Source organism: Melopsittacus undulatus, chromosome 18 (genome assembly GCF_012275295.1).
Source record: "Melopsittacus undulatus isolate bMelUnd1 chromosome 18, bMelUnd1.mat.Z, whole genome shotgun sequence".
In the NCBI taxonomy this organism is placed as follows: Eukaryota; Metazoa; Chordata; class Aves; order Psittaciformes; family Psittaculidae; genus Melopsittacus; species Melopsittacus undulatus.
Genome location: NC_047544.1, coordinates 662,082 through 683,709, shown reverse-complemented (window position 1 = coordinate 683,709; position 21,628 = coordinate 662,082). Strand labels below are relative to the sequence as shown.

Here is a 21,628-nt window from a genome sequence, read left to right as displayed (position 1 = left end):
CACTTGATATTCATCAAGGCTCATTGCCCTCTCTGGTTCTTCTCCCCATCCTTCCCAATTAAAAGCATCATGTTGGCAGGTTAATGGGTAACACAACAGGCAGCTCCTGTAATGGGCTCTTGACATCCTGTGAGGCAGATGGAAGTGGTTGCCTCTATCCCGGCACTTCCTCACCTCTTTTCTGTGCCCGCTGCACTTCCTAGTGGTAACACAGCAGAAGTCCATTGCTCATTCAAATGCTTTGGAGAAAGCACTTAAGAAATGTGGAGCATCACAGTTAGGATTGGGTACAAAATTGTCCCCCCACCTCGGTTTTCCATTGGGAACATGTGAGACTTGAAAAGGAAAGCTCATCCTTTGAAATATGAGCTCAACGTGCCACATATTTCTCCACGAGATTCTGCTTTATCCCACCACTATTCTACTTCTCACTGCAAGCAGAAACACATAAAAAGATAAAATCATTTAATTCCCATTTACATACACTTCCCCCCCCCATTTGGAAAGCATAACCATACACCTACAGGGTAAACCCAATATTACTCCAATGTGATAAAAAGAAAGCTTTTGCTTGGGAGCCCCAAAAGGAATGAGAAAAAGGATCAAATTCAGCACTAAATCATCACAGTTTTGACAGAGATAATTCTGGGAAGATCCAAGATATTCACCTCTTCCCTTATAGTGTTGCAAAGGGACAGCAGCAAAACTCCTCTCCACATTGAGCATCTGTGATTCTGTGATGTGAATGCCCCATCCCTGGAAGTGTTCAACTCCAGATTGGACACAGGGGCTTGGGGTAACCTCATCTAATGGAAGGTGTCCCTGCTTGTGGCAGGGGGTTAGAACTGGATGAGCTTTAAGGTCCTTTCCAACTCAAACCATTCTATTATCCTATGATGAAGAGCTTAATTACCTGTGCTGGAGAATTGTATGGATTTTCAGGCATCATTAATGGCAAGGGGGGTTTATGAGGCATTACAAATTCTGCTAGATTTGTGACTCTGGTTTATTTTGGTTAATATTTATGCTCCATTGGAAGAGAGCTGTAAAAACAAACATAAAAGGGGTTGCTAACCTACGCATGCCTTGCTTTTAGATGCTATTACTTGGTCAATAATTAGATTTCAGGAGTGTGTTATGAGGCAGCCAGAAGTCATAAGCTATATATTTTGCTAAGGATGCTCTAGAAAGTGCTGGGACATTTGCCACCCAAGACACAAATCTCAGATGTAAATGGAGGGGAATTAACTAAAGATGAATTCTTTTCCTCCTCCAGCACACAGAAAGAAGCTGAGAGGACTCCAATAGGATCCACCACATACCTGAGGAAGCAGCAGGGAGCAAACGATGCCAAAAGTGGCCTCAAAGTTGTCTTTGAGCCAGAGCCCCACAGCGTGGATGCAGCCTCGTACATGGATGATGTTGAGCAGCTCCAGGCGCTGGAAGAACAGAGAGAAGCATCATTGAGATGTTGGGTTGGGGGGAGATGTGATTTCTTGTGTTTGATCCTTCTTGCAAGCCAGAGGAGTGAATTGGGAAGTGTTTGGGAATTGATTCCTTGGATTGGACCTTTCTCTGGGTTTTCTTGACAAAAAACTGTCCCTGGGAGCTGCACAGCAGATGTACAGAGATGCTGCAGCTCTCTCCTACAACAGAATCCTGTGGTTATCTCTGAAGGCCTCAAAATCAGCTTCTTTCCTATCACCAAGCCTCAAACCCAACTGAGGACCTTGGAGCTGACCCAGAAAGGCCACAATCCAAACAGGGCTCGAGCTTGCCTGTGCTCTGCAAGCCTGAGCAACCCTGAGATGCCAGAGAAAAGCAATAGGAATGGGTTTATATGCAGCAGCAGCCGTCCTTGGTGTGGAAGAGCTCACCTGCAGGTAACTGTTTGGGTTGGGGGAAGGAGAAGCAAGTCACATATATATGAAGGAAAAAGCCAATCTTACCTCTTTATCGAGCGTCCTGTATCCACACAGGGTGTTAATGACTCCTCCAGGCACCTGTGAACAGAGAATTGGTGAACAGACTTAGCCTGGAGGAAGCCAAAGGGGAAATAAGGATAACAAGAGACAAAAGATCTCACCCAGTTGCCTTGACCAAGCAGTTACTCCCAAACCACACTTTGCTGCCCAAATGCAATGCTGAAACCATGCACGTTGTCAGTAAGTTGTTGGGATTTCCATTTGATCTTACTTTTTAATCACTTTTCTCTCCAGATTCTGATGTTCTAAGGGATATCCAGGTCCCTCTAACACTTTTCCACTGATGAGAGCCAAGACCACCTCCACATCACACTAGCATTTAGCAAAGCAGCTCTTGGAAATGAGGGGAATGTTTTCTTCTTGTTTAATTCCAGCCACCTTTTCTAACACCTTCAGTCACGTCTCTCCCTCATAATAAAGGGAATTGCACAGGGATTAAATATATTGGGCTCTCCAGAAATCAAAGGGTTTTCCACCATTTTGTGGATGTTTTAGACATCCTGAAGGCTTAGATCTTTTGATCCATGATGGGTTTGGTTTATGGCTTGTTTCATGGCTCAAACAGCAGCTTCCATAACACCATGTATTTCTACTGTGCCCAACAAGTAATCGTGTGCTGAAATTATGATGCTTTCAGAGAGATGGTTTTGACAACCGGTAAAAGCTCCTGAACAACAAACCAAAACCATCCCACACGTTGGAGGCACAGAGATGAAAGAGAGAAATGTGCACATTCATTTAGATGTGGATTATGCTCTCCTGCAAGACACAACAGAAAGAAATGTGCATCTCCAGGCAGACTCCAGCCCTAAAGCTGCAACTTGTTCCTCTTATAATCAGCAGGGGAATTATTGCAGTGCCACCCTACCAACAGCTTCTGTATCTACCACATTACTGACAGTGCTAACAAAAATCCCATCCCTCACTACTTCCAGGCACTATTTACACATTGGGCATAGTGAAGGAGAATTATTAGTCCCTGTGCATATGAAAGACTTGCAGGGAGAGCTGGAGATCAGCAGCAAAGCACCCATCAGCATCACTGGGAGACATCTCATCCAGGGTTGGGACCATGAGATGGGAAGCCTTCCACATAAGGGGGAGTTGCAATGCTCTTAATGTAAATGCTGTCACCTGGAATGGCATAAAGAATGTGTACATGTCCATGTATACTTTACATTACAAACAGACACCATTTGTCCTGACAGCTTTCATTTCTCCTTCCTTTTCAGACTCACTGCCATGGACTCGTGCTGGTGAAACACCATTGCTTTCAGTTGTCTGAACACATCTGGCTATGGCACAAATTCATCCCTTTTCTTCCTTTTGTTAAATAATGAAGAGTTTCTCAGTCACCTCCAGTCCTGCCAATTTGTTCAAGTAATTCCCTCAGCTGCTTTTATTTGGGAGATGGAAAAGTGAGGGTTCAGTCCTTTTGTCAAGGTCTTGCATAGAAGAGAAAGCCAGAGCTGAATTGGATTTCAAACACAAACCAAGGCAGAAGCTTTTATTCATCCAGAATGCATTTTGATGACTTCAGAGATCACAAAAGAGCAACACGCAGACATTTAAAAGCCACTGAGGGCAGACGAGTGCAAGCTTTGCACTTTCTATTTAACCAACTGCTTTTCTGCTCAAAAGCAGTGCCAAGTGTCAGCGGTGACACTTCACAAAGCATTTGGAGACACTGCACTTGGCATAGCTCTGCTGCTCCTGCCCTGGGAAGGCACAAATACATTGGAAAACCAGGCAGAAAAGCAGTTAGAGATAAGGATCCAGTTTCACATCCTCAAGCAGGTGCAGGTGCCTTAGGCACTGGGAGCTGCTCTAGGGTCTCCCCTTAAGAAGCCTTCTCTTCTCCAGGCTGAACCAGCCCAGCTCTCTCAGCCTGGCTCCATAGCTCCAGATGGAGCCAGTATCCACCTGCATCCCGCATGGATGGGGCTGCATCTCATGGCTTGCTCCTCTCAACATCTTTTATCCCTTCCACAATATTCAGCTTCCAAAGGATCCCTTCTGGCACTTCCACATCAATCTCAAAAGTCCTTTAAGACATTTGCTTAGATGTTTGACTCTTTCTTATTCATGAAGGCACAAACAGAGAAGGACACAAAAGAAGGGTTTCTCTCCCTAAAACCCAATGAATTTATAACTGGTTGACAAAAAGCTTATTCAGAGGGAGACCATCATGTTCACCTTTACCTGATGCAAAAGAACTCCTCATACATGTGCCCAGCTGGTCCCTGGTTATCCTTCCACCTGCATGACCAATGCAAGATATTCTCTTCAGCCCTCAAGTAACAGACTTTGGTGGAAAGGGTTTTCAATGGGGCTTGTGTGTTGCTAAGAACCAGCCAAGTATGGCGTAAGTATCACACACAAGTACCTCCTCATAGAATCATAGAATAGTCAGGGCTGGAAAGGACCTTAAGATCATCTAGTTGCAACTAGGGACACCTCACACTAAACCATGGCACCCAAGGCTCTGTTCAACCTGGCCTTGAACACTGCCAGGGATGGAGCATTCACAACCTCCCTGGGCAACCCATTCCAGTGCCTCAGCACCCTCACAGTAAAGAATTTCCTCCTTATATCCAATCTAAACTTCACCTGTTTAAGTTTCAACCCGTTACCCCTTGTCCTAACCCTACAGTCCCTGATGAAGACTCCTCCAGCATCCCTGTAAGCTCCCTTCAGATACTGGAAGGGAGGTGCTTCTCCCACCTACTCAGCCAGCAAGGAAACCCCTCCCTTTGTAACATCAGCAAATAGCTCCAAACAGACATGCAGCAGCTTATGGTAAATGCAATTATGGGATGTTCACTCTGCTGGTTAAACTACACTGTTATTAACTTGTTTTGTGTTGCAGACAGCAGAAATCTCCCGAAGGAGCTGGCTCCTTTAATCTGTTTCATGTACTATTGCTCCTGTGTCAGGCTGATTTCTTCACTATCACTCCCTGCGGTGCCAAAATCAGATCTCTGAAGAACGAGGCCACATCTATCTGCCTGCTTACTGTGGTGCCCAAGAACAGGGTTTATTCCTCATAGAGATTTAGATGCGTTGGGTGAGGTCTCGCTCCCCATAAAACCTCTCTGGTTGTCAGAGCCACATTCATGTGCTTTAATTCCTGAGACTAATGGAGAGGATTTACTGTAGACTTTCCCTCCCAGGAACTGGCTGCTCCAGGGCTTCACTCGAGCATCCTCCATACCCAGCTCATTGCAATGGGAAGCCAAAAACTGGCCTTATTTCTAACCCTGCTCTAGGAATCATCTGTGATTTCCTCTCTCTCCAGTATTTCCTTCTGCACTGAGGTCTTTTGTTTTACCAAATTGTCACCCAAAACCATGAGGAGCCTAAAAATACTGAAAAACCCTCTTGAGTCTCTCCAACACATCCTCACTCAGTGCAAAAAGGGCAACACGTGAATTCCTAATTCCATTTTCAGGAGCTTTAGGGTTCTTAATCAAGAGCCTGATTAGGGATGACGATTATATTTGCACCTGATTTGCATGTCAGGCTTCCACTGATAATTAAAACACCTCAGATTTCCCTCTTTTTCCATTAAAAACCCAACAACAGTGGAAGATTGATGGTCTATTTTCCTTGTGCAGTTATTAAAGCCTGGGGCATTGTTGTTATTAATAAAGCCAGAGGCAACGTTGATGCTCCTGATGCCCTGAACGTTGGGGAGGTTTTGTAACCAGGACTATGCTCAGCAAATACTATTTTAGCACCATTTATGGCATTTCTGGTCACAGCAACCAGGGATATTTGCACTTTTCCCCCCTGCCTTGGCCAAGCTCCTGGCATTTTATCCACAGCATGTGTTAGATTGATTGCAATGAGGTGGACGGTTGCATTCAGCAAGAGGGTGTCAGAGCACTTAGCTTCATGGCGGCAGAAAAGCATGGCTTGGTGGGGGGTGTCCTGATGTTCAGCTCTGAAAATCAGCACAGGAGAACATAATGGCTCTGAAAATCCATTTCCTGCTCTCTCCATCTCCATCCGACCCAACTCGCAGTGTGTTGGGAATGCAGCTTTGCAAGGGCAGTTGCCCATGAGATGGTTCTTACTCCATTGCACAAGGGTGGCTTTTTAGCCAAGCACCTCCCCAATACCCATTTTCAGCAGAACCCTCAAAAATGTCCTCATTAGGAGCAGACATCAGCAACATGATCCCCACATAGCACTAAACCCTGCAGCATCAGGCTGAGAATCATGGAATCAACTGGGCTGGAAAAACCCTTTAAGTTCATCCAGTCCAACCATTCTCTGCACTGCCAAGGCCACCCCTGCCCCATGGCACTGAGGGGGGTGAACCCTTGCAGGGCCGGTGCCTGCAGCCCTGCCCTGGGCATCCTGTTCCAATGCCTGAGCACCCTCTGGGGCAGGAATTGTTCCTCAGCTCCATCTAACCCTGCCCTGGTGCAGCTTGAGGCCAGTTCCTCTTGTCCCATCACTTTCTACCTGGGAGAGAAGACCAACTCCACCTCATTACAGCCTCCTTTCAGGTCCTCTTGGACAGAAGAGGAAAGGGCATCAGCTCATTCAGATCAATGCTGGGAGGCAGCCAAGTCATTTTAAGATGCTGCTATTTCTTTGCAAAAGGATCCTCCAAACCATTTTGTGTCACACATTAGGATGAAAAGCAGGAACTTGACATTTCTAACAACTCCTCAGTATGATATGAATGCAACTAATAGTCCAGTGCTTTGGTATTTATTCTGCATTAAAACAGCAGAGCCTATTAAAATAGTGTAGCCCATACATATATATATTCAAGGACAGGTTGGACTGGGTTTGGAGCAACCTGGTCTAGTGGAAGGTGTTCCTGCCTGTGGCAGGGGGTTGGAACTGGATGAACTTTAAGGTCCCTTCCAACCCAAACCATTGCAAGACTCTATGCTGTATTTCATAGTTTCTTTAGTGTCTCACACTGATGTGCTCTCAAACCACTCTGCAAGATGCTACAGCACAGAAATATGGGGGAACAACACATTGGAAGAAGGTGTTTGGCTGAAATACTGCTTGAAATAGACCCACTTTCATGCCTTGGCTGCCTTACCTTCCTGATACAGCATGTGTAGGGCACTCCACACGCCAGCGGCCCACTGCTATTGCAGGAGTGGTACTGGTTAACCTCCCAGTCCCTGTACTCATCACCACCACAGCAAGAAAACTGCCAAGAGAAGCAAAGGAGAGGATAAGACATGCAGCTGAACCAACCTCAACCCCTCCAGCCCATCAACACATCTCCCCTCCTGCCTTGCCCTGCATCTCCCAACACCCCTTTGCAACACCATTGACAACCCCAGTTACCTCTTGCTTCCCAAGACCCTGAATGGGAAGTTGAAGAAACTGTGTAAAAGCAGAATAGTGGGTGTTTAGCCCCATTTTAGAGGTGTGCAGCAGTTAGAGATGCCTCCACGCATGTATTGGAGACGCCCCTGCTTTCACCTAGGAAAGATCAGGCTCATTCATGCTTCACTGATTTAATTACAGGTGACTAATCTATCCTATTCCTGGGGTGTGCAGAAGATCTGGCTCTTTCAGCACCTAGAATGGATGTATTTCTTAGCCCTTGAAGGCAGTTAAGCTGGTTGGTGCCAGTTGACAAAATGCTAATAAAGCTTCACAGTGTAACAGGGATTTCTCTTCCCGTCAAGTTAAATTAGAGATCAAATGCTACAGCTACAAAGGAAAAAAGATGCTTTTTTCTTCTGTTCACACAATGAAGGGAAAAAAAAGAAGTTTAATGAAAGTCATTTTCTGTTCTCCACAGAATAAAAATGGGCTTATTATATATATACAGAGTCATCTCTCCTCTTGGTAAACAAGCTTGAATCTTTACATGCTCCCCTCAAAGACAAGCCTGAAGTGAGCAGGAGAGGTGAGTGTGCTGGGTAAAACAGAGACAAAACACGTTCTCCCCATTCCTTTAAGCAGCACACTATCAAGGAGCAGGTCTGGGGAGAGGTTTTACCCTGGGAGCATCTGCTCCCCTTGCTCCTGATGGGCCAGTGGCAATACTTGGCCAACACAAGGAGGATAAGCTACCAGCTCTTGGGGCTCTCCTGGCCTCCTCCCATGCCCAAATGGGCAGATAGAGCCAGCAGCAGCCAACCCAGACATTTACAACTGGTTTCTAATTTCCTCCCTTTAATTCCTCTATTGCTTTTAATCTTAATCAGTGAGGGAGGTCAGCTTGAGGAGTGACCTAGAAAGAGGGGGAGAAAACCACCTCAAGGGCTATTTGTTAGTGCTACCCATTTGATATCCCCATGCTGTGAAGAATGCCTTTATAATTGCACAAAAATAGGTCCAAAATCCCTACAATGAGGCTTTCTAGCTGCCAAGAAGCCTCATGGGGCTGGTTTCTTCTCTGCAAAGAGAGGTGTAGCCACAACTACTGTTGTATATATAAGCTGGGGCAGACTTCAGTGTGGGTTTTACTTTCATGCAGGCTCCTGGAGCTCAAAGGAGCATAACAAGAAGAAAAATTAAAGATAGCCCACGGAAAGAGCCTTGCAGGTTGCATCTGATGAGCTCTCAGTGTGAGGGACCACTGTCAGCACCAGTGAGATGCACACTTGGAACAGCTAAAACCATCATCCTCAATGGAGCCATGCTGGTGAAAACTGCCTTTAATCTTCCCCAGGAAGAGCTTTGCAAGCCCAACACCCTCATCCATCGCTTCGAGCCTTACTTTGAGTTTGGAGCTACTCGGGTTCGAACAGGAACAGCAGCTCCAGCAGCTCTTTGATATTCAAATCCTATGTGCAGTGAAGTGAACTCTCCTCTTCTACCTGTTCTTAGCAACCCATTAAAGAAGGATAAAGCGAGGAGCAGTGGAGAGCTCCAGTTACTGACTTGAGGCAAACCTGGGCTTTTGAGTCATCGAGGTCTCCAGCCTCACGTCCAAGGGCTGCAAAGGCAGCAATGCAGCAAAAATGAGGGATAAAAACTATTATTTCCTTGAGGGCAATGCATTTCTGTATCTATTTGCTCATAGGCAGCCAGACTGAGGAGGTGTCAACAGGTAAAACCACACTATTTGCATCCTGGCATGTAAAATATGAATGTATACATGATCACTGGTTCTTTTTACTGTATCATACTGGTGTCAGTGTGTGAAGACAGCTGGCTCCAGTTTAAAGCATCAATTGAGAGGCAGTCGAAGCAAAATTCAAATCCTAAGGAGCATAGGGTGGTTTTGCCTGTGTGCCGATGCATAGGCAAGGATTTTAATAAGGAAAAAGGCAAAAATTACCCCAAAATGCTAACAGGATGCTCTGAGCTTGTGTTTTAGCAAAGGAGCAGGTCTGGGTGCAATCCATCCAGACTGACTGAAAGTTTTCAGCACCTCAAAGGGAACTGGACTGCTCAGGTCCCATAAACCCAATCCCCCTTCTCTTCAAAGCCATTAATCCTCTGTGTTGCTTCTCCCCAGTCCCTCAGGATGAAACAACTCTGCATTTCAATCACGGACATTGCTGCTGCTCCTGAATAATAAACAGAAAAGCTCAGAGCACAGAGCTGCATGTTCTTGTACAGCTCCTTCGCACAAGATAAAAGATGCTACTGTTGAAGACTTATCAACACTCTAAGTGGCCAGAAGTTCTTTGAGAACACAAAGAGACTTTGAGATGAAGCCTTTTCCCTGGAAACTTTTAATAACATCCAAGTGAAGAAGTAGATAGGGAGGAATGTAAAAACAGGGTGAGATGAAAAGGTAAGTGCCTGATCCTCACTTGCTTGGAGACACAGAAACCTGCCTGCAGTTCTATCTGCTTTATCTGGAGGTTTGTGGTCTAACCTCCTTGCCAAGGTTCATTGAGGATGGCTCCAGCATGGACTTTCTGCTGCTCTTATACCATTCGGAGAGGCCGGAATTATAGCATCCTCATCGAAAGGCTGGATTAAAGCTTGGAAAGATTCAACTCTTCCTCAGAATCAGTCATATCCTGAGACCTTCAGAGCACTCCCAGGATTCTTAATGCGCTCAATTCGGTAATGATGACTCCAAGAGTCAAAAGAAGGTTTTAAAGCCAAGAGAGGGGAGTGTGAAGGGCACCACTGGCCTTAAATTCCAGCTACATCAAAGGAGCTTCACAATCTCCTTTTCTTCAAAGTGAGAGATAAGATTCACAGATTTATGATGCTTCAAGCAATAACGAAAGGAGAGAAATCTGGCCAAAGTGGGAACATTCAAAGTTCATCCAAAAGCAGCTTTGCTGACAAAGCCTGGTCCTGCTCTCCAAAACCAGCCCAGCAAAACCCCTGCCATTTTCCTCCAGATCCCAAGTTTGGGGGTTTTCCCACTTCTATTTTCATTCACCAAACCCTCTGAGCCAAGTGCTTCACTCCCACTATTGCACAAAGAATGGGTGAACCAAATATCCTCAGCAAAACATGAGCAAACCAACATACCCCAAATGCCCAGGAAACTGGGAAAACCAAATGATAGATTAGAGCCAACTTAATGACGTGGAGAATACCTTCAAATCCTGACTTTCCTTGGCTGTTTAATGCTCAGGGTGATGCATCTCTACTTTGCTGAAGCTAAACCTTGGCTTTCAAGAGAAACACATCTAACCAGGGCTCAATGGTGGGAATTAGGAAGACATATTTAACACTTCATTTAACAGCTAATTTAATATTTCATTTAATATTTAGGGCCTCAAACAAACTACATGGTGTATGAAATACAGCTGCAGCATAGCAAAAGTCAGCTTAAAATAACAAGAGGACTACTTCATCGACCTGCAGGTTGGCCTGAGGATGGGATATGGATACTGCCAACGCCTGGCAGGCTCCAAGCAATCAATATGAGATGGGATATGCAACTGGACACCTAAAGAAGTTAAAGCAGACTGTGCCAAGCCCCAAAATTGGCCTGGACATAGCTCTTGCTCCTGGTGCTGACCATGAAGGGTCTCCTCTCCTTCTAGCTACTGCATGAGAACACCTTATCCCCAGTGTTCCCACTGAGGCAAGGGCTTGGCCAGCTACTGAGGACATCACAAGCAAAGAGACTTACCTAAGGTGCCTACCTAAGCTCACTGCAGCCCTGAAGCAGCTTTAGCACATGTTTTACTTCTCAGTCTCTCTCTATGTAGGTTGGGGTAGTGACCAAAAAGCTTTCAGGTGTTGGACACCAGTTTCTCATTGAGATTGGGAAACAGAAATACCCTGGTATGGTCCATACCATGGTGTGGAGAAGATGCTCTTTGCAGCAGAATAACTCCCCAGAATAAGAGCCCTGTGGGGTGAGCTTGGAGAGCAGCACAAGGCAAAACTGTGCAAACAGAGCAGTGTCAACCTCAAAAGATCAAGATACTTGAGATGGATCAAGCAAAGTAGCTCAGGGATGGGAATAAAGGCTAAAAACACAACAGAAACTATCATTTATGCTTCAGTGAGGCACAGATTGACCATTCCTTTACCCCCAGGCCCCCCCAGTGCCTCCTCCACAGCCAAACCTTTTCTTGTACAAAGTCCAAGATGTTCTTGAAGTCAAGGTCATCATAATAGTGCCTGATGCCCTCTTGGATGTTGGAGTGGAAAACTGCATTCATCTGGAGACAGAGCAAAACCCAAAACACATGGAAAAGTCACAAGGAAAAGCATGTAATAGCAAGTGTTGCCTGCTGTTACTGCAGTAAGAATTGAACCCACATGCTGGGACAAGCATCTTGGGGCACAATTCATCATTCAGAGTTAGCAGCATCATTTCTGAGCTCTTGAGGTGAGCAGCAACCATTGCACCTCCCTGTTCCCCATACATGCAAGCAGACCCATCTGATATTTCCTATTACATTTCATTATTAAGGTGCTTTCTTCACAATCTCCCTCACTCTCCAATCCCATTGGATTTTAATCACTGGTGGGGAGGGTGTTCTGCTGCAGTAGGATTGGAGGAGGTGGAAGGGACTGTGACAGCCAACACGTTGGCTGGTTGCAGGGTGATTTATCCATGGGATAAGCTACAGGCAGGAGCAGAGACCTCATCAGAGCCTTCAATCACTCCTAACCCAAACAACTCATTCTGCAATTCAATCACACCCTGAAAGGGAACGGTGCAGCCAAGGCTGGGGCTGTCCCTGCTGCTCCTTCAGCCCTATCTCCGAGGGCACTTTGACACATTCAGGCACTTCGCATTAAACATTAATTGAATGGAAAATGTCTTTTACAGATGCCTGGGAAGCTTATTAGTGAGCTGGGAATGAAGGCTCAGAATGGCCTGTGCAGAGCCCGGCACAGGTTTGCTGTTGACTCCTGACAAAGAGCCAAGCAGAACTATTAATGAAGGGAAAAGGAGCTTGTTTTATCTGAGCTGGAAGCAGGGAAAGGATTGGGGGGGGGGGGGGGGGAAGAAAACGTTGTTCTTCATAATTCACTCTGACATGAAAATTAGAGGGTGGGCAAAGAGGGAACGGGGAGAAAGAAAGAGAAATGAAGGCACGTCAGAGCAGCAGACAAAGTGAGGGAGCAGCAGAAGGGATGTGAAAACCCTGGAAGGAATTGCTCATCCCTGCTTTGCCCACCTCCAAGCCCAACACATTGGGCACCACCCGGGTTTTACCATTCTCTGCTTGGTTTAGCCCAAATACTTATCTCATCCCCCAATCCCGTTGCCCTACAAGATGCCAGCCTGGAGGTAGCCTCTGGAATTAAAGCTTGGCTTTAAGGTGGGAGGCAGATGTCGCAGGGTTAAATCATTCAGTTCTTTATGAGACCTCTCCACCCTCTTCCCTTCCAGGACACCAAACCCATTATCTCCAGTAATCTCCCCAAAGCCATTTGCATATGAACAGAGCCCATTTCAATGCTCAGTAGCTCCAAGGCCACTAAATTAATTCCTTGTCCCTGCTTATTTAATATAAAATTCCAATTAAATGTGTTTTCAACAAGTTTAATAAACAGCCATTGTTCCAAATGCAGATTTGTGCCTCTGAAACAATTTCAGGGCAAGTGGATTCATCACTTGTCGCATCTCTTTTCTCTCTCCCTCATTGTTTGATTTTTAATTAGGTTTTGATATTGCCCAATACATTTAAATTAAGGGACAATTCAGACTTTAATGGTTTCTACTCAATCCAGGAGTTTAGTTAGTTACAAAGCTGCAATCCCCTCTCCTGATGGTACCAGTGTTTTCCAATTGCATTCCTGCAGTGCAGGATGGTGCTGAGCATCATCGTGAGGCTCAAAGGTGCAACAAAGCAGAGGATTTAATGATTAATTCCACAAAATACAGCCTCTATGTGGCAGCACACATTGATTTTCTATATGTGAGGACTCACACAATCTGATTTCCCTCAAAGAACATCTCTCCATCAGTACACTGTGGTTTTCAGGGATAAGAGGGGTTTGGAGAGCTCTGGGAAGCTGCTGGGTGCAGTTAACAGCAGCATCCAAAAGGCAGTGTCCTTCCCTATTGCCTCCTTTCAACTATGAGGCTTGCCAAGCACATCCCTCCCAACCCCAACCTGTCACTGGTGCTCACCAAGCACATCACCTCAAATCCCAAAGCCTTTGGTGTTCCCTAAGCACATAATTCCCAACCCCAACCTGTCTTTGGGGCTAACCAAGCACATAATGCCCAACCTTGCTGGTTTGAAAGCATCTTTGTGCATAGGGGAATCAATAACTAGAGCCCTAAAGGAGGTATTTCAGGCACTGTTCTCCTGCCTTGTGCACCCAGTGAGCCAGCAGAGATTGAGATTAGCAATTTAACAGCTTGATCGATTGCAGGGGTATGGTTAAATTGAACATGGCAGGGTTCCTTCAGCAGAAGGCAGGCAGCCAGGAAGGACACACATTGGAAGCATTCCCATCAGCTCTAACCCAAGCTTTACCTTGCAAACGCAAGCCAGCAGTTCCTGTGCTTAAGGAGAGGAGCTTAAAGAGTGCCCAGAGAAGCTGTGGCTGCCCCATCCCTGGCAGTGCTCAAGGCCAGGTTGGACACAGGGGCTTGGAGCAGCTGCTCCAGTGGAAGGGGTTGGAGCTGGGTGAGCTTTAAGGTCCTTTCCAACCCAAACCAGGTTGGGATTCCATGGTTCTCCCCCCTGATCGCACATCATGGGGTTGTATTTTGTCACCATTCAGCACCCAAAGCCCTGCTGACTGCACCCACCTTGTTTTCAAAGATGATTTCAATGAACAGCAGCAGCAGCTCCGTGAGAAAGATCGCCAGAAGAACCCAGAAGAACTGGAAAGAGAAAGGGAAGGATTAGCCCTGCTCCATGTCAGGCTGGGCTGTCAGTGGTTACCCACAGCGAGGGAGACCTGGAAACCAAAAGCTGCTTCAAAACACTTAAAAATCAGATAAATTTCATTATAAGCTCACCAGGGACTTGTAGATCTCTTCTACAGATCTCAGCCCTAATCAGGATTGAAAAAGAAACCAGATGCAATTTGAATGGCCAAGGGGAAATGGGTAAAATGGATGCAATGGAAGAAAATGTTATAGAATCATGGAATAGTTTAGGTATCTAACCTAACTCTATTTTCTGCCAGTTTAAAGCCATTCCCCCTTGGCCTGTCCCTACAGGCCCTTGTCCAAAGCCCCTCTCCAGGTTTCCTGCAGCCCCTTTAGGCACTGGAGCTGCTCTAAGGATCCCATTTAGGTGCCTTCAGAGTACAGGCAGTATTTCATGCCTCTGAGGATTGATTGTGGCAACATTCAGGCTGGAAATCAATGCCCTGATGGTGCAAATGACTTAAACTAGAAGGTCTGATGCTCTTGCAGCCCAAACCCACCAGTCTCCTAGTGTGATAGGTCTCACATCCAGCTTTGCAGAGGATGGAAAACAAAGCTCTGCTCTGTTCACTCTTGTCTCCCCAAGTCCATCAGCAACTTTTGAGACTCGCCACTGAAAAGAAGGTAGAAAGTTACCATGGAAACCTTAGGAAAAATCCTAAAGCAAAATCAAAGAAATAATAAAGGGGGGAGGGAAAGGTAATTTAGTACCAGGATATTCCATTTGGCCACTGGTTTATTCAAACACCCGACTTCCAAAGGCAGCACAAGTACCTGCATGCCCCTAACTTATTCCCCAAGATTGGCAAAACCAAAGCACTGTTGCAGGAAAACACCACTTCATTCACCAAACCATCTGGGGTTTTAGTTAACCACCCATCAAGGAGCCTTGTGATGTGTATATGGTAAGAGCCAGCTCGTGTGGTCCCACTGGAGGAGCATCACTTTACCACCAGCTAAATCAGCTCCTTAAAGCAGCTAAATCAGCTCCTAACGGGCCAGGTATCATTTAGGAATCCCATAATTAAGGACTATAATTAACCAAGCACCTGGTATCTCATTGGAAGAGATGATACACAAAGCACTGCACAGAGCTAAAGCGCTTGAAACAGGGCTTGCTTCAGGAGGAAGCCCAAAGCGACATGGTTCACAGCTTTACCAAGCAGGACATGGCTGCATCTTGCAACACTGCAGCAAAAAAGAGACATTTGGGTTTGAAAATATTTTTGTTCCTCAGCTTTAGTTAAAACCCAAAAAAATAAATAAGAGTGAATCATAGAACCATGGAATGGTTTGGGTTGGAAAGGATCTTAAAGCTCATCCATAGAACAATAGAATAGTGTGGGTTGGAAAGGAACTTAAGATCATCCAGTTCCAACCCCCCTGCCATAGGCAGGGACACCTCACACTAAACCAGGGCACCCAAGGCTTCGTCCAACCTGGCTTTGCACACCACCAGGGATGGAGCATTCACAGCCTCCCTGGGCAACCCATTCAAGTGGCTGACCTTAAGGAGCCTGCTCTTCTCCAGGCTGAACCAGCTCAGCTCTGTTTGCAAACCCCTCTGAAAGCTCCAGCTCTTCCCAGGAATCAAGAGTTTAACCCTTGGTGCAGGTTTTCCTGCTCTTTCCAGTGCTTTTGGCCACTGTGCATTGATTTTGTCCCTATTTCCTTCATTTCATCTCCATTTCTGCCATGCAGCCATAACAACCAAGACATAAAAGACAAGGTTTATGCAGTACAACTCAGCCTGCTCAGTGCCTATTGAAATCAAGGCTAATCTTTAATATCCAGGTTTGGTATCTGAGTTATAAGCAAACGTGGGCATGTTGGGCACAAGTCCATGGGGTGCTGTCTGTACCCAGCTATTAGAAAACTGATGCCTGAATGTAGCTTCCAAATGCTCCATCAGATGAGGGTCAGGGGTAGCAAATCCCACTGTTGTCCAAGAAATCAAGCCCAGAAAACAGCTGTGCTCACAGTCTCTATGAACAGGGGAAATGCAGCATCATTTGGGAACAAAGACACAGCAGATGCTGACTGCAGTCTATTGTAAGAGGGAAACTGGGAAGCCACATAGCTGATGCCCAGCTCCCCCTGGACACCCGACAATCCATAACCCTCATGCCTTCAGAAAGCCCATGATTTCCCTTATAACTTATAGAGGATTTGCAAGAAAAGCCATCCCCATCATGGCTCTCCATCATAATCCTTGAAAACGGAGCAGTCTGAGCAAAAACCAGTTCTTCTCCCCTCAAAAAAGGGCTGAAAAGAGCATGAAAACCCTCACTGCTACAAGGACATAGCAAGAAGTTGCCCTGGTTGTACATCCATAAGGACTGCAGCAACCACAATGCACATTTAGGAGTTGGCAAGATCCATGATGGTCCCTTTTACCTAGTGCACTGCAGCCCTCACTGCCTGCCAGACTAATATATTAGCATCTTGTTCCTTAAAAGGACTTCAGCAGCAAAATCAAGAGCAAAACTCCACATTAGGCAGCACTTAGCCCCAGCTTGAGCTGCTGTGAGGTTCAAAACCACAAAGCAATACACTGAGGAGCTGGTTTTAACTCCACTTTGCCAAAATGCAGCCTTTACATGGAAGTGGTGACTCTTTGGCCAGGCTTTATTGCTCACATAGAATAACAGAATAGTTAGGGTTGGAAAGGACCTTAAGATCATCCAGTTCCAAGCCCCCTGCCATGGGCAGGGACACCTCACACTAAACCATGGCACCCAAGGCTTCATCCAACCTGGCCTTGAACACTGCCAGGGATGGAGCATTCACAACCTCCCTGGGCAACCCATTCCAGTGCCTCAGCACCCTCACAGTAAAGAATTTCTTCCTTACCTCCAATCTAAACTTCCCCTGTTTCAGTCTGAACCCATCACCCCTTGTCCTATCCCTACAGTCCCTGATGCAGAGCCCCTCTCCAGCATCCTTGTAGCCGCTTCAGACACTGGAGCTGCTCTGAGGTCTCCTCACAGCTTCTCCAGGCTGAACAGCCCCAATGTTCTCAGCCTGGCTCCATACAGGAGCTGCTCCAGCCCCTGAGCATCCTCTGGACTTGTTCCAACAGCTCCATGTCCTTATGTTGAGGACACCAGAACTGCACACCATGCTCCAAGTGAGGTCTTGAGAGCAGAATAGAGGGGCAGGATCACCTCCTTTGACCTGCTGGTCACGCTCCTTTGGATGCAGCCCAGAATACAGTTGGTTTCTGGGCTCAAGCACACACTGAAGCCAGCTCACGTTCATTTTCTCATCTACCAACACCCCAAGTCCTTCTCCTTGGGCTGCTCTGAATCTCTTCCCTGCCCAACCTGTAGCTGTGCCTGGGATTGCTCCGACCCAGGTGTAGGACCTTGCACTTGGCATGGTTAAACTTCATGAGGTTGGCATCAGCCCACCTCACAAGTGTGTCAAGGTCCCTCTGGATGGCATTCCTTCCCTCCAGATGGCATTCCTGCCCTCTAGCATATCAACCGAACCACACAGCTTGGTGTCATTGGCAAACTTGCTGAGGGCTCACTCCATCCCACTGTCCATGGCACTGACAAAGATGTTAAACAAGACCTATCCCTGAGGGACACCACTCATTACTGGTCTCCAGCTGGACATTGAGCCATTGACCACAACTCTTTGCATGCACCCATCCAGCCAGCTCTTTATCCACCGAGTGGTCCATCCATCAAATTGATGTCTCTCCAGTTTAGAGACAAGGATGTCACACAGGACAGTGTCAAATGCATCCCTGTAGAGGGACCAGGAAGGTACCCAAGGATCTCACCCATCACAAAACAAAGCCCAGCCCAAACAGGAAAACTCCCCAATAAAACCTTCATCTTGCTGAAGACAGATGGATGAGGGAAAAGTTGCTCAATCCTCACTAAATTAAGACATGCCGCAGGCAGCTCCCTTTAAAGAGCTCATCAATCCCCAGGCTCACAATAAATTATGGTGCTTCATTCCCTCAAATACCTTGACAATAAGATTAATCACCCCCATTGCCACCATCAGGCTGCTCCTTCTCTCCTCTAACAAGTCTCCAGAGCTGTTTTGTTCATCGTCAATCTCTGCTGAAGCCCAAATGAGCTCAGAAGGAAAGTTCCCAGGGAGCACACTCAGGTTTTAAGAGGGATTCCTTGAGTTTGGGGAATAACCAGCAAGTTATGCCCCAGAACAGGGTTAGGGTTATTTTACACAAGCAATATATAGCTTGCCTGGAGTGATCCCTTTCCATATGTCCTCTGTATGTTTGGTTTTCCGCCACCTCCATACACCAGATAGTCAAGTTTCATCTCCCTGAAGCTCAAAACCTACTTGAAATACAGAGTTGGTCCAGAGTTGATGCTTCCAGCCATGGGGCTGGCTGCTATTGGGATGGAAACCAGTTCCTGCTTCATTTCCAGACCATAGGCAGCATGCATCCACCTGCAGTTTCCAGCTCAAACATGTCCTCACCAGGCAGAAAGGATGAATGTGGGGCAGGGATGAGTTGCAGGCACCGAGGGATGACTAAACCACACACAGATTCATTCATCACCAGCCCAGGGAAGGAGTTTTGAGCCATGGATAGAGTTTGAGCATCACTCCTGAGCTCAGATGCACTCAAGACACTGATATCCATGGGAGTTTCAGACATGCCCAGCCCACATGTGGCTTCAATGGGATTTTGGATGGAAGAGGGATGCTCTGTTTATCCTTCTGCCCTCTTGATGATCTGTGCATTCAAATAGCACAGGCAGATCATAAAAGCTGCCTAATTCAATAAATCAAGGGGGGGGTGTTGAGAACAAGTTACTGGTTGCACTGAAGACTCTACAAGCCCCATATAATGAGCCCCTATGGGAGCAAATGGAGGAGGAATAGAGGGGTTTGAACCCCTTCTGTGAAGGGTGGAGATAACTTTATCCTCAATCAAGGCCCTATTGTCACCATTAAACCCCTGTGGGAACAGGTATTCCTGCAAATAACCTCCCCAAAACTTCATATTGATCCATTAATAGAGATGCTTCTCCAGCAAAGGAGCTAAGTCAGCCCCACTGAAGCCAATGCAAGGAAAGGCTTTGGTCCTATTGATATAGAAGTGGTCATCAAGGGATGGAAAAGATGGATTTCCCACCCCAAGAAGAAAAGAAACTTGTGCAGCCTCATTTCTCTCCCTTTAAAGCCTGAATCCCTCTGGTTTTGCATGCACAGGATTTTACAGGATGGTGCTTCTGAGGCTGCATCCTATTCTGGGACATCCAGAGCAGGAACTGGTCGTTCCCTCTTGATAAATGGGAACAGAGCGAACGTTCAGCTAATGCAGAGGCGTGTGATGAATCCTTCCCTCTACCTGTGAGGCCACTAAATCATCCCCTTACCCATCTCCTGCAGCCGCCTCTGCTTTCCTTGGGATCACGGCTTGAATTGAGCCCAGAAACACGAATCCGGTGGCATTTCTCCTGAGACTAAGACTTTAAGCACTGCTTTGAAAGAGCTGTTTCTTCCTAATGGCACGTTAGAGCTTTCTCCCACGCAGAGTGGCCCTTTCTAAGGGTTCTCTTCTCTTCTGACAGACAGTTGCATGCAGCCCTTCCTCATGAAAGCCCCAAATCGCTGTTTATTCCCACATAGAAACAGCTTTCAGTGTTGCTTTGAAGGAAGGGGAGAAAAACACCCCAAGCTGTCAGCAATGTCTCCTACACAGATAAAACAAGGACAACAAAGCCCAGATGAAGCCACTTTTGCAGAGCATCTTCTGTTCTAGCAGTACAGTGATAACCCTCTGTGCCCAGGACACTCTTACTCATATAAACCATGCAATGTGCCCCTCCTGCCCATGCACCCAGGCTGGGAGTCATTACCCCTATCTGGGTTTCATGCCTGCATTTGCACAGCTTGGGGTCAAAATACACATTTCAGGAGCTAAATAACCAAGAAGCCTCATTTCAGTCCCCAAAAGCATTGCAAATAATCAAGTGGGACTCCCTGAGAGACCCTGGGTACCAGCTTTACCTCAGCTGAGCCCCACAGATACCTGCTCTGCCCCTTCGAAGACCAAATCTGCTCCTTACACCTGGCAGAAATGTTGGGTTTCCCCCTTTGGGGCTTTTAAAGGCTGCAGCTGGGTCTGTTTTTGGCTGCTGTTAACCCTTCCTTGGCTATAGCCCTGCTACCCTCTGCTGCCATCTCAAGACCAGGATGGATGCTGCAGCTAGAACGTGCTCTGTTTCCTAAAACCCATAGAAAAGCCGGTTTTTATAGACAGGGATGGATGTTGTCTCTCAGACTTCCCCCTCCATCCATTCCATGAGCAATGACTCCTTTCAGACCTAATTTATTGCAGAGTTCGAGGACCAAGCAATCAGATTTTCCCTCTTTCCAAAGATCTCTGCTCCTGCAGCTACAGGGGAAATACTTCAGCAGCACAATCAGCTCCATCCTTGACTGTGCTGAATATCCTAACGCAGATTAAACCACTTGGATGCTATTAATATCATCTCAGACACTGCCAAACCCTCTCCTCAGCCTTATCCCAGTGCTCCCCAGCATCCCTTCATCATGCTGTGGGTAGTATTGGCTTTGAGGGATGCTGCGGACCCACCAGCAGTTATCCTCTGGGAGTAACAATGCAGCATGAGCTATAACTTCTATTTCTTGACAATTCATATTAGAAGGTGAATAACTTGAGAGATGTCCATGAATGATCCTGCTTGGGGAATTTTGGGGAAGGAGTTTGTGATGCCAGTTCCTTTACTGGGCTTTCCAGATGCTGTGAAGCCCCATTAATTCACTGCTGGTGTATTGGACTGGCTAATGTAGTCATGCAGTTCCAAACCCCTGCCATGGGCAGGGATACCTTCCACTAGAGCAGGTTGCTCCAAGCCCCTGTGCCCAACCTGGCTCTGAACACAGCCTTCTGGCCTTGGAAATCTGACCCTTTACTGCAAATCCCAAAGGGATGGCTTCTATTTGCTGGCCTGGTGACAAACACACTCTGGGGTCCATAAGGGACCCCCTGCAAATCCTCTGCTCTCATTCCAGCACCATGAAACCACAAGGAATGTACCCACATCAAATACCCAAGTGGTTGAAATGCAAGTGATGCACCCCCTAAACATTAACTCTTTACACCTATTTTACCCAATTCTTCCCAACTCAAGAGAGAAATAAGGGGAAAGTGAAACTTAGTGGTATTTTTACCTCCTCTGACTTAAAACTGACTTTCAGTGCCTGCTGTAGGGTCATGAATTAGCCCTGGTGATGCGGCAGAGGGATGCTTCCTACGGCACTGCTGGAATAGAGGTTTCCAGGTTGTTTTTTGCCCCTTTCCCTGCAAGATCGGAAAGAACCCCAGCTGCTTGGAGCAGATCAGACCTCCAAG

At 46.5% G+C, this 21,628-nt stretch overlaps 1 protein-coding gene across 1 annotated transcript in view; it reads right to left on the bottom strand.

Annotated features, from left to right (window-relative positions):
* Nucleotides 1-21,628, bottom strand: part of LOC115945941 (tetraspanin-15-like) — a 39,897-nt gene that overhangs the window by 6,347 nt on the left and 11,922 nt on the right. The window contains exons 3-7 of the mRNA XM_034070491.1: nt 14,128-14,202; nt 11,474-11,569; nt 7,057-7,170; nt 1,950-2,003; nt 1,323-1,439 (exon numbers count right to left, since the gene is read on the bottom strand). Of these exons, the coding sequence (XP_033926382.1) occupies nt 1,323-1,439; nt 1,950-2,003; nt 7,057-7,170; nt 11,474-11,569; nt 14,128-14,202 (456 nt within the window). The remainder of the gene's footprint in view (nt 1-1,322; nt 1,440-1,949; nt 2,004-7,056; nt 7,171-11,473; nt 11,570-14,127; nt 14,203-21,628) is intronic.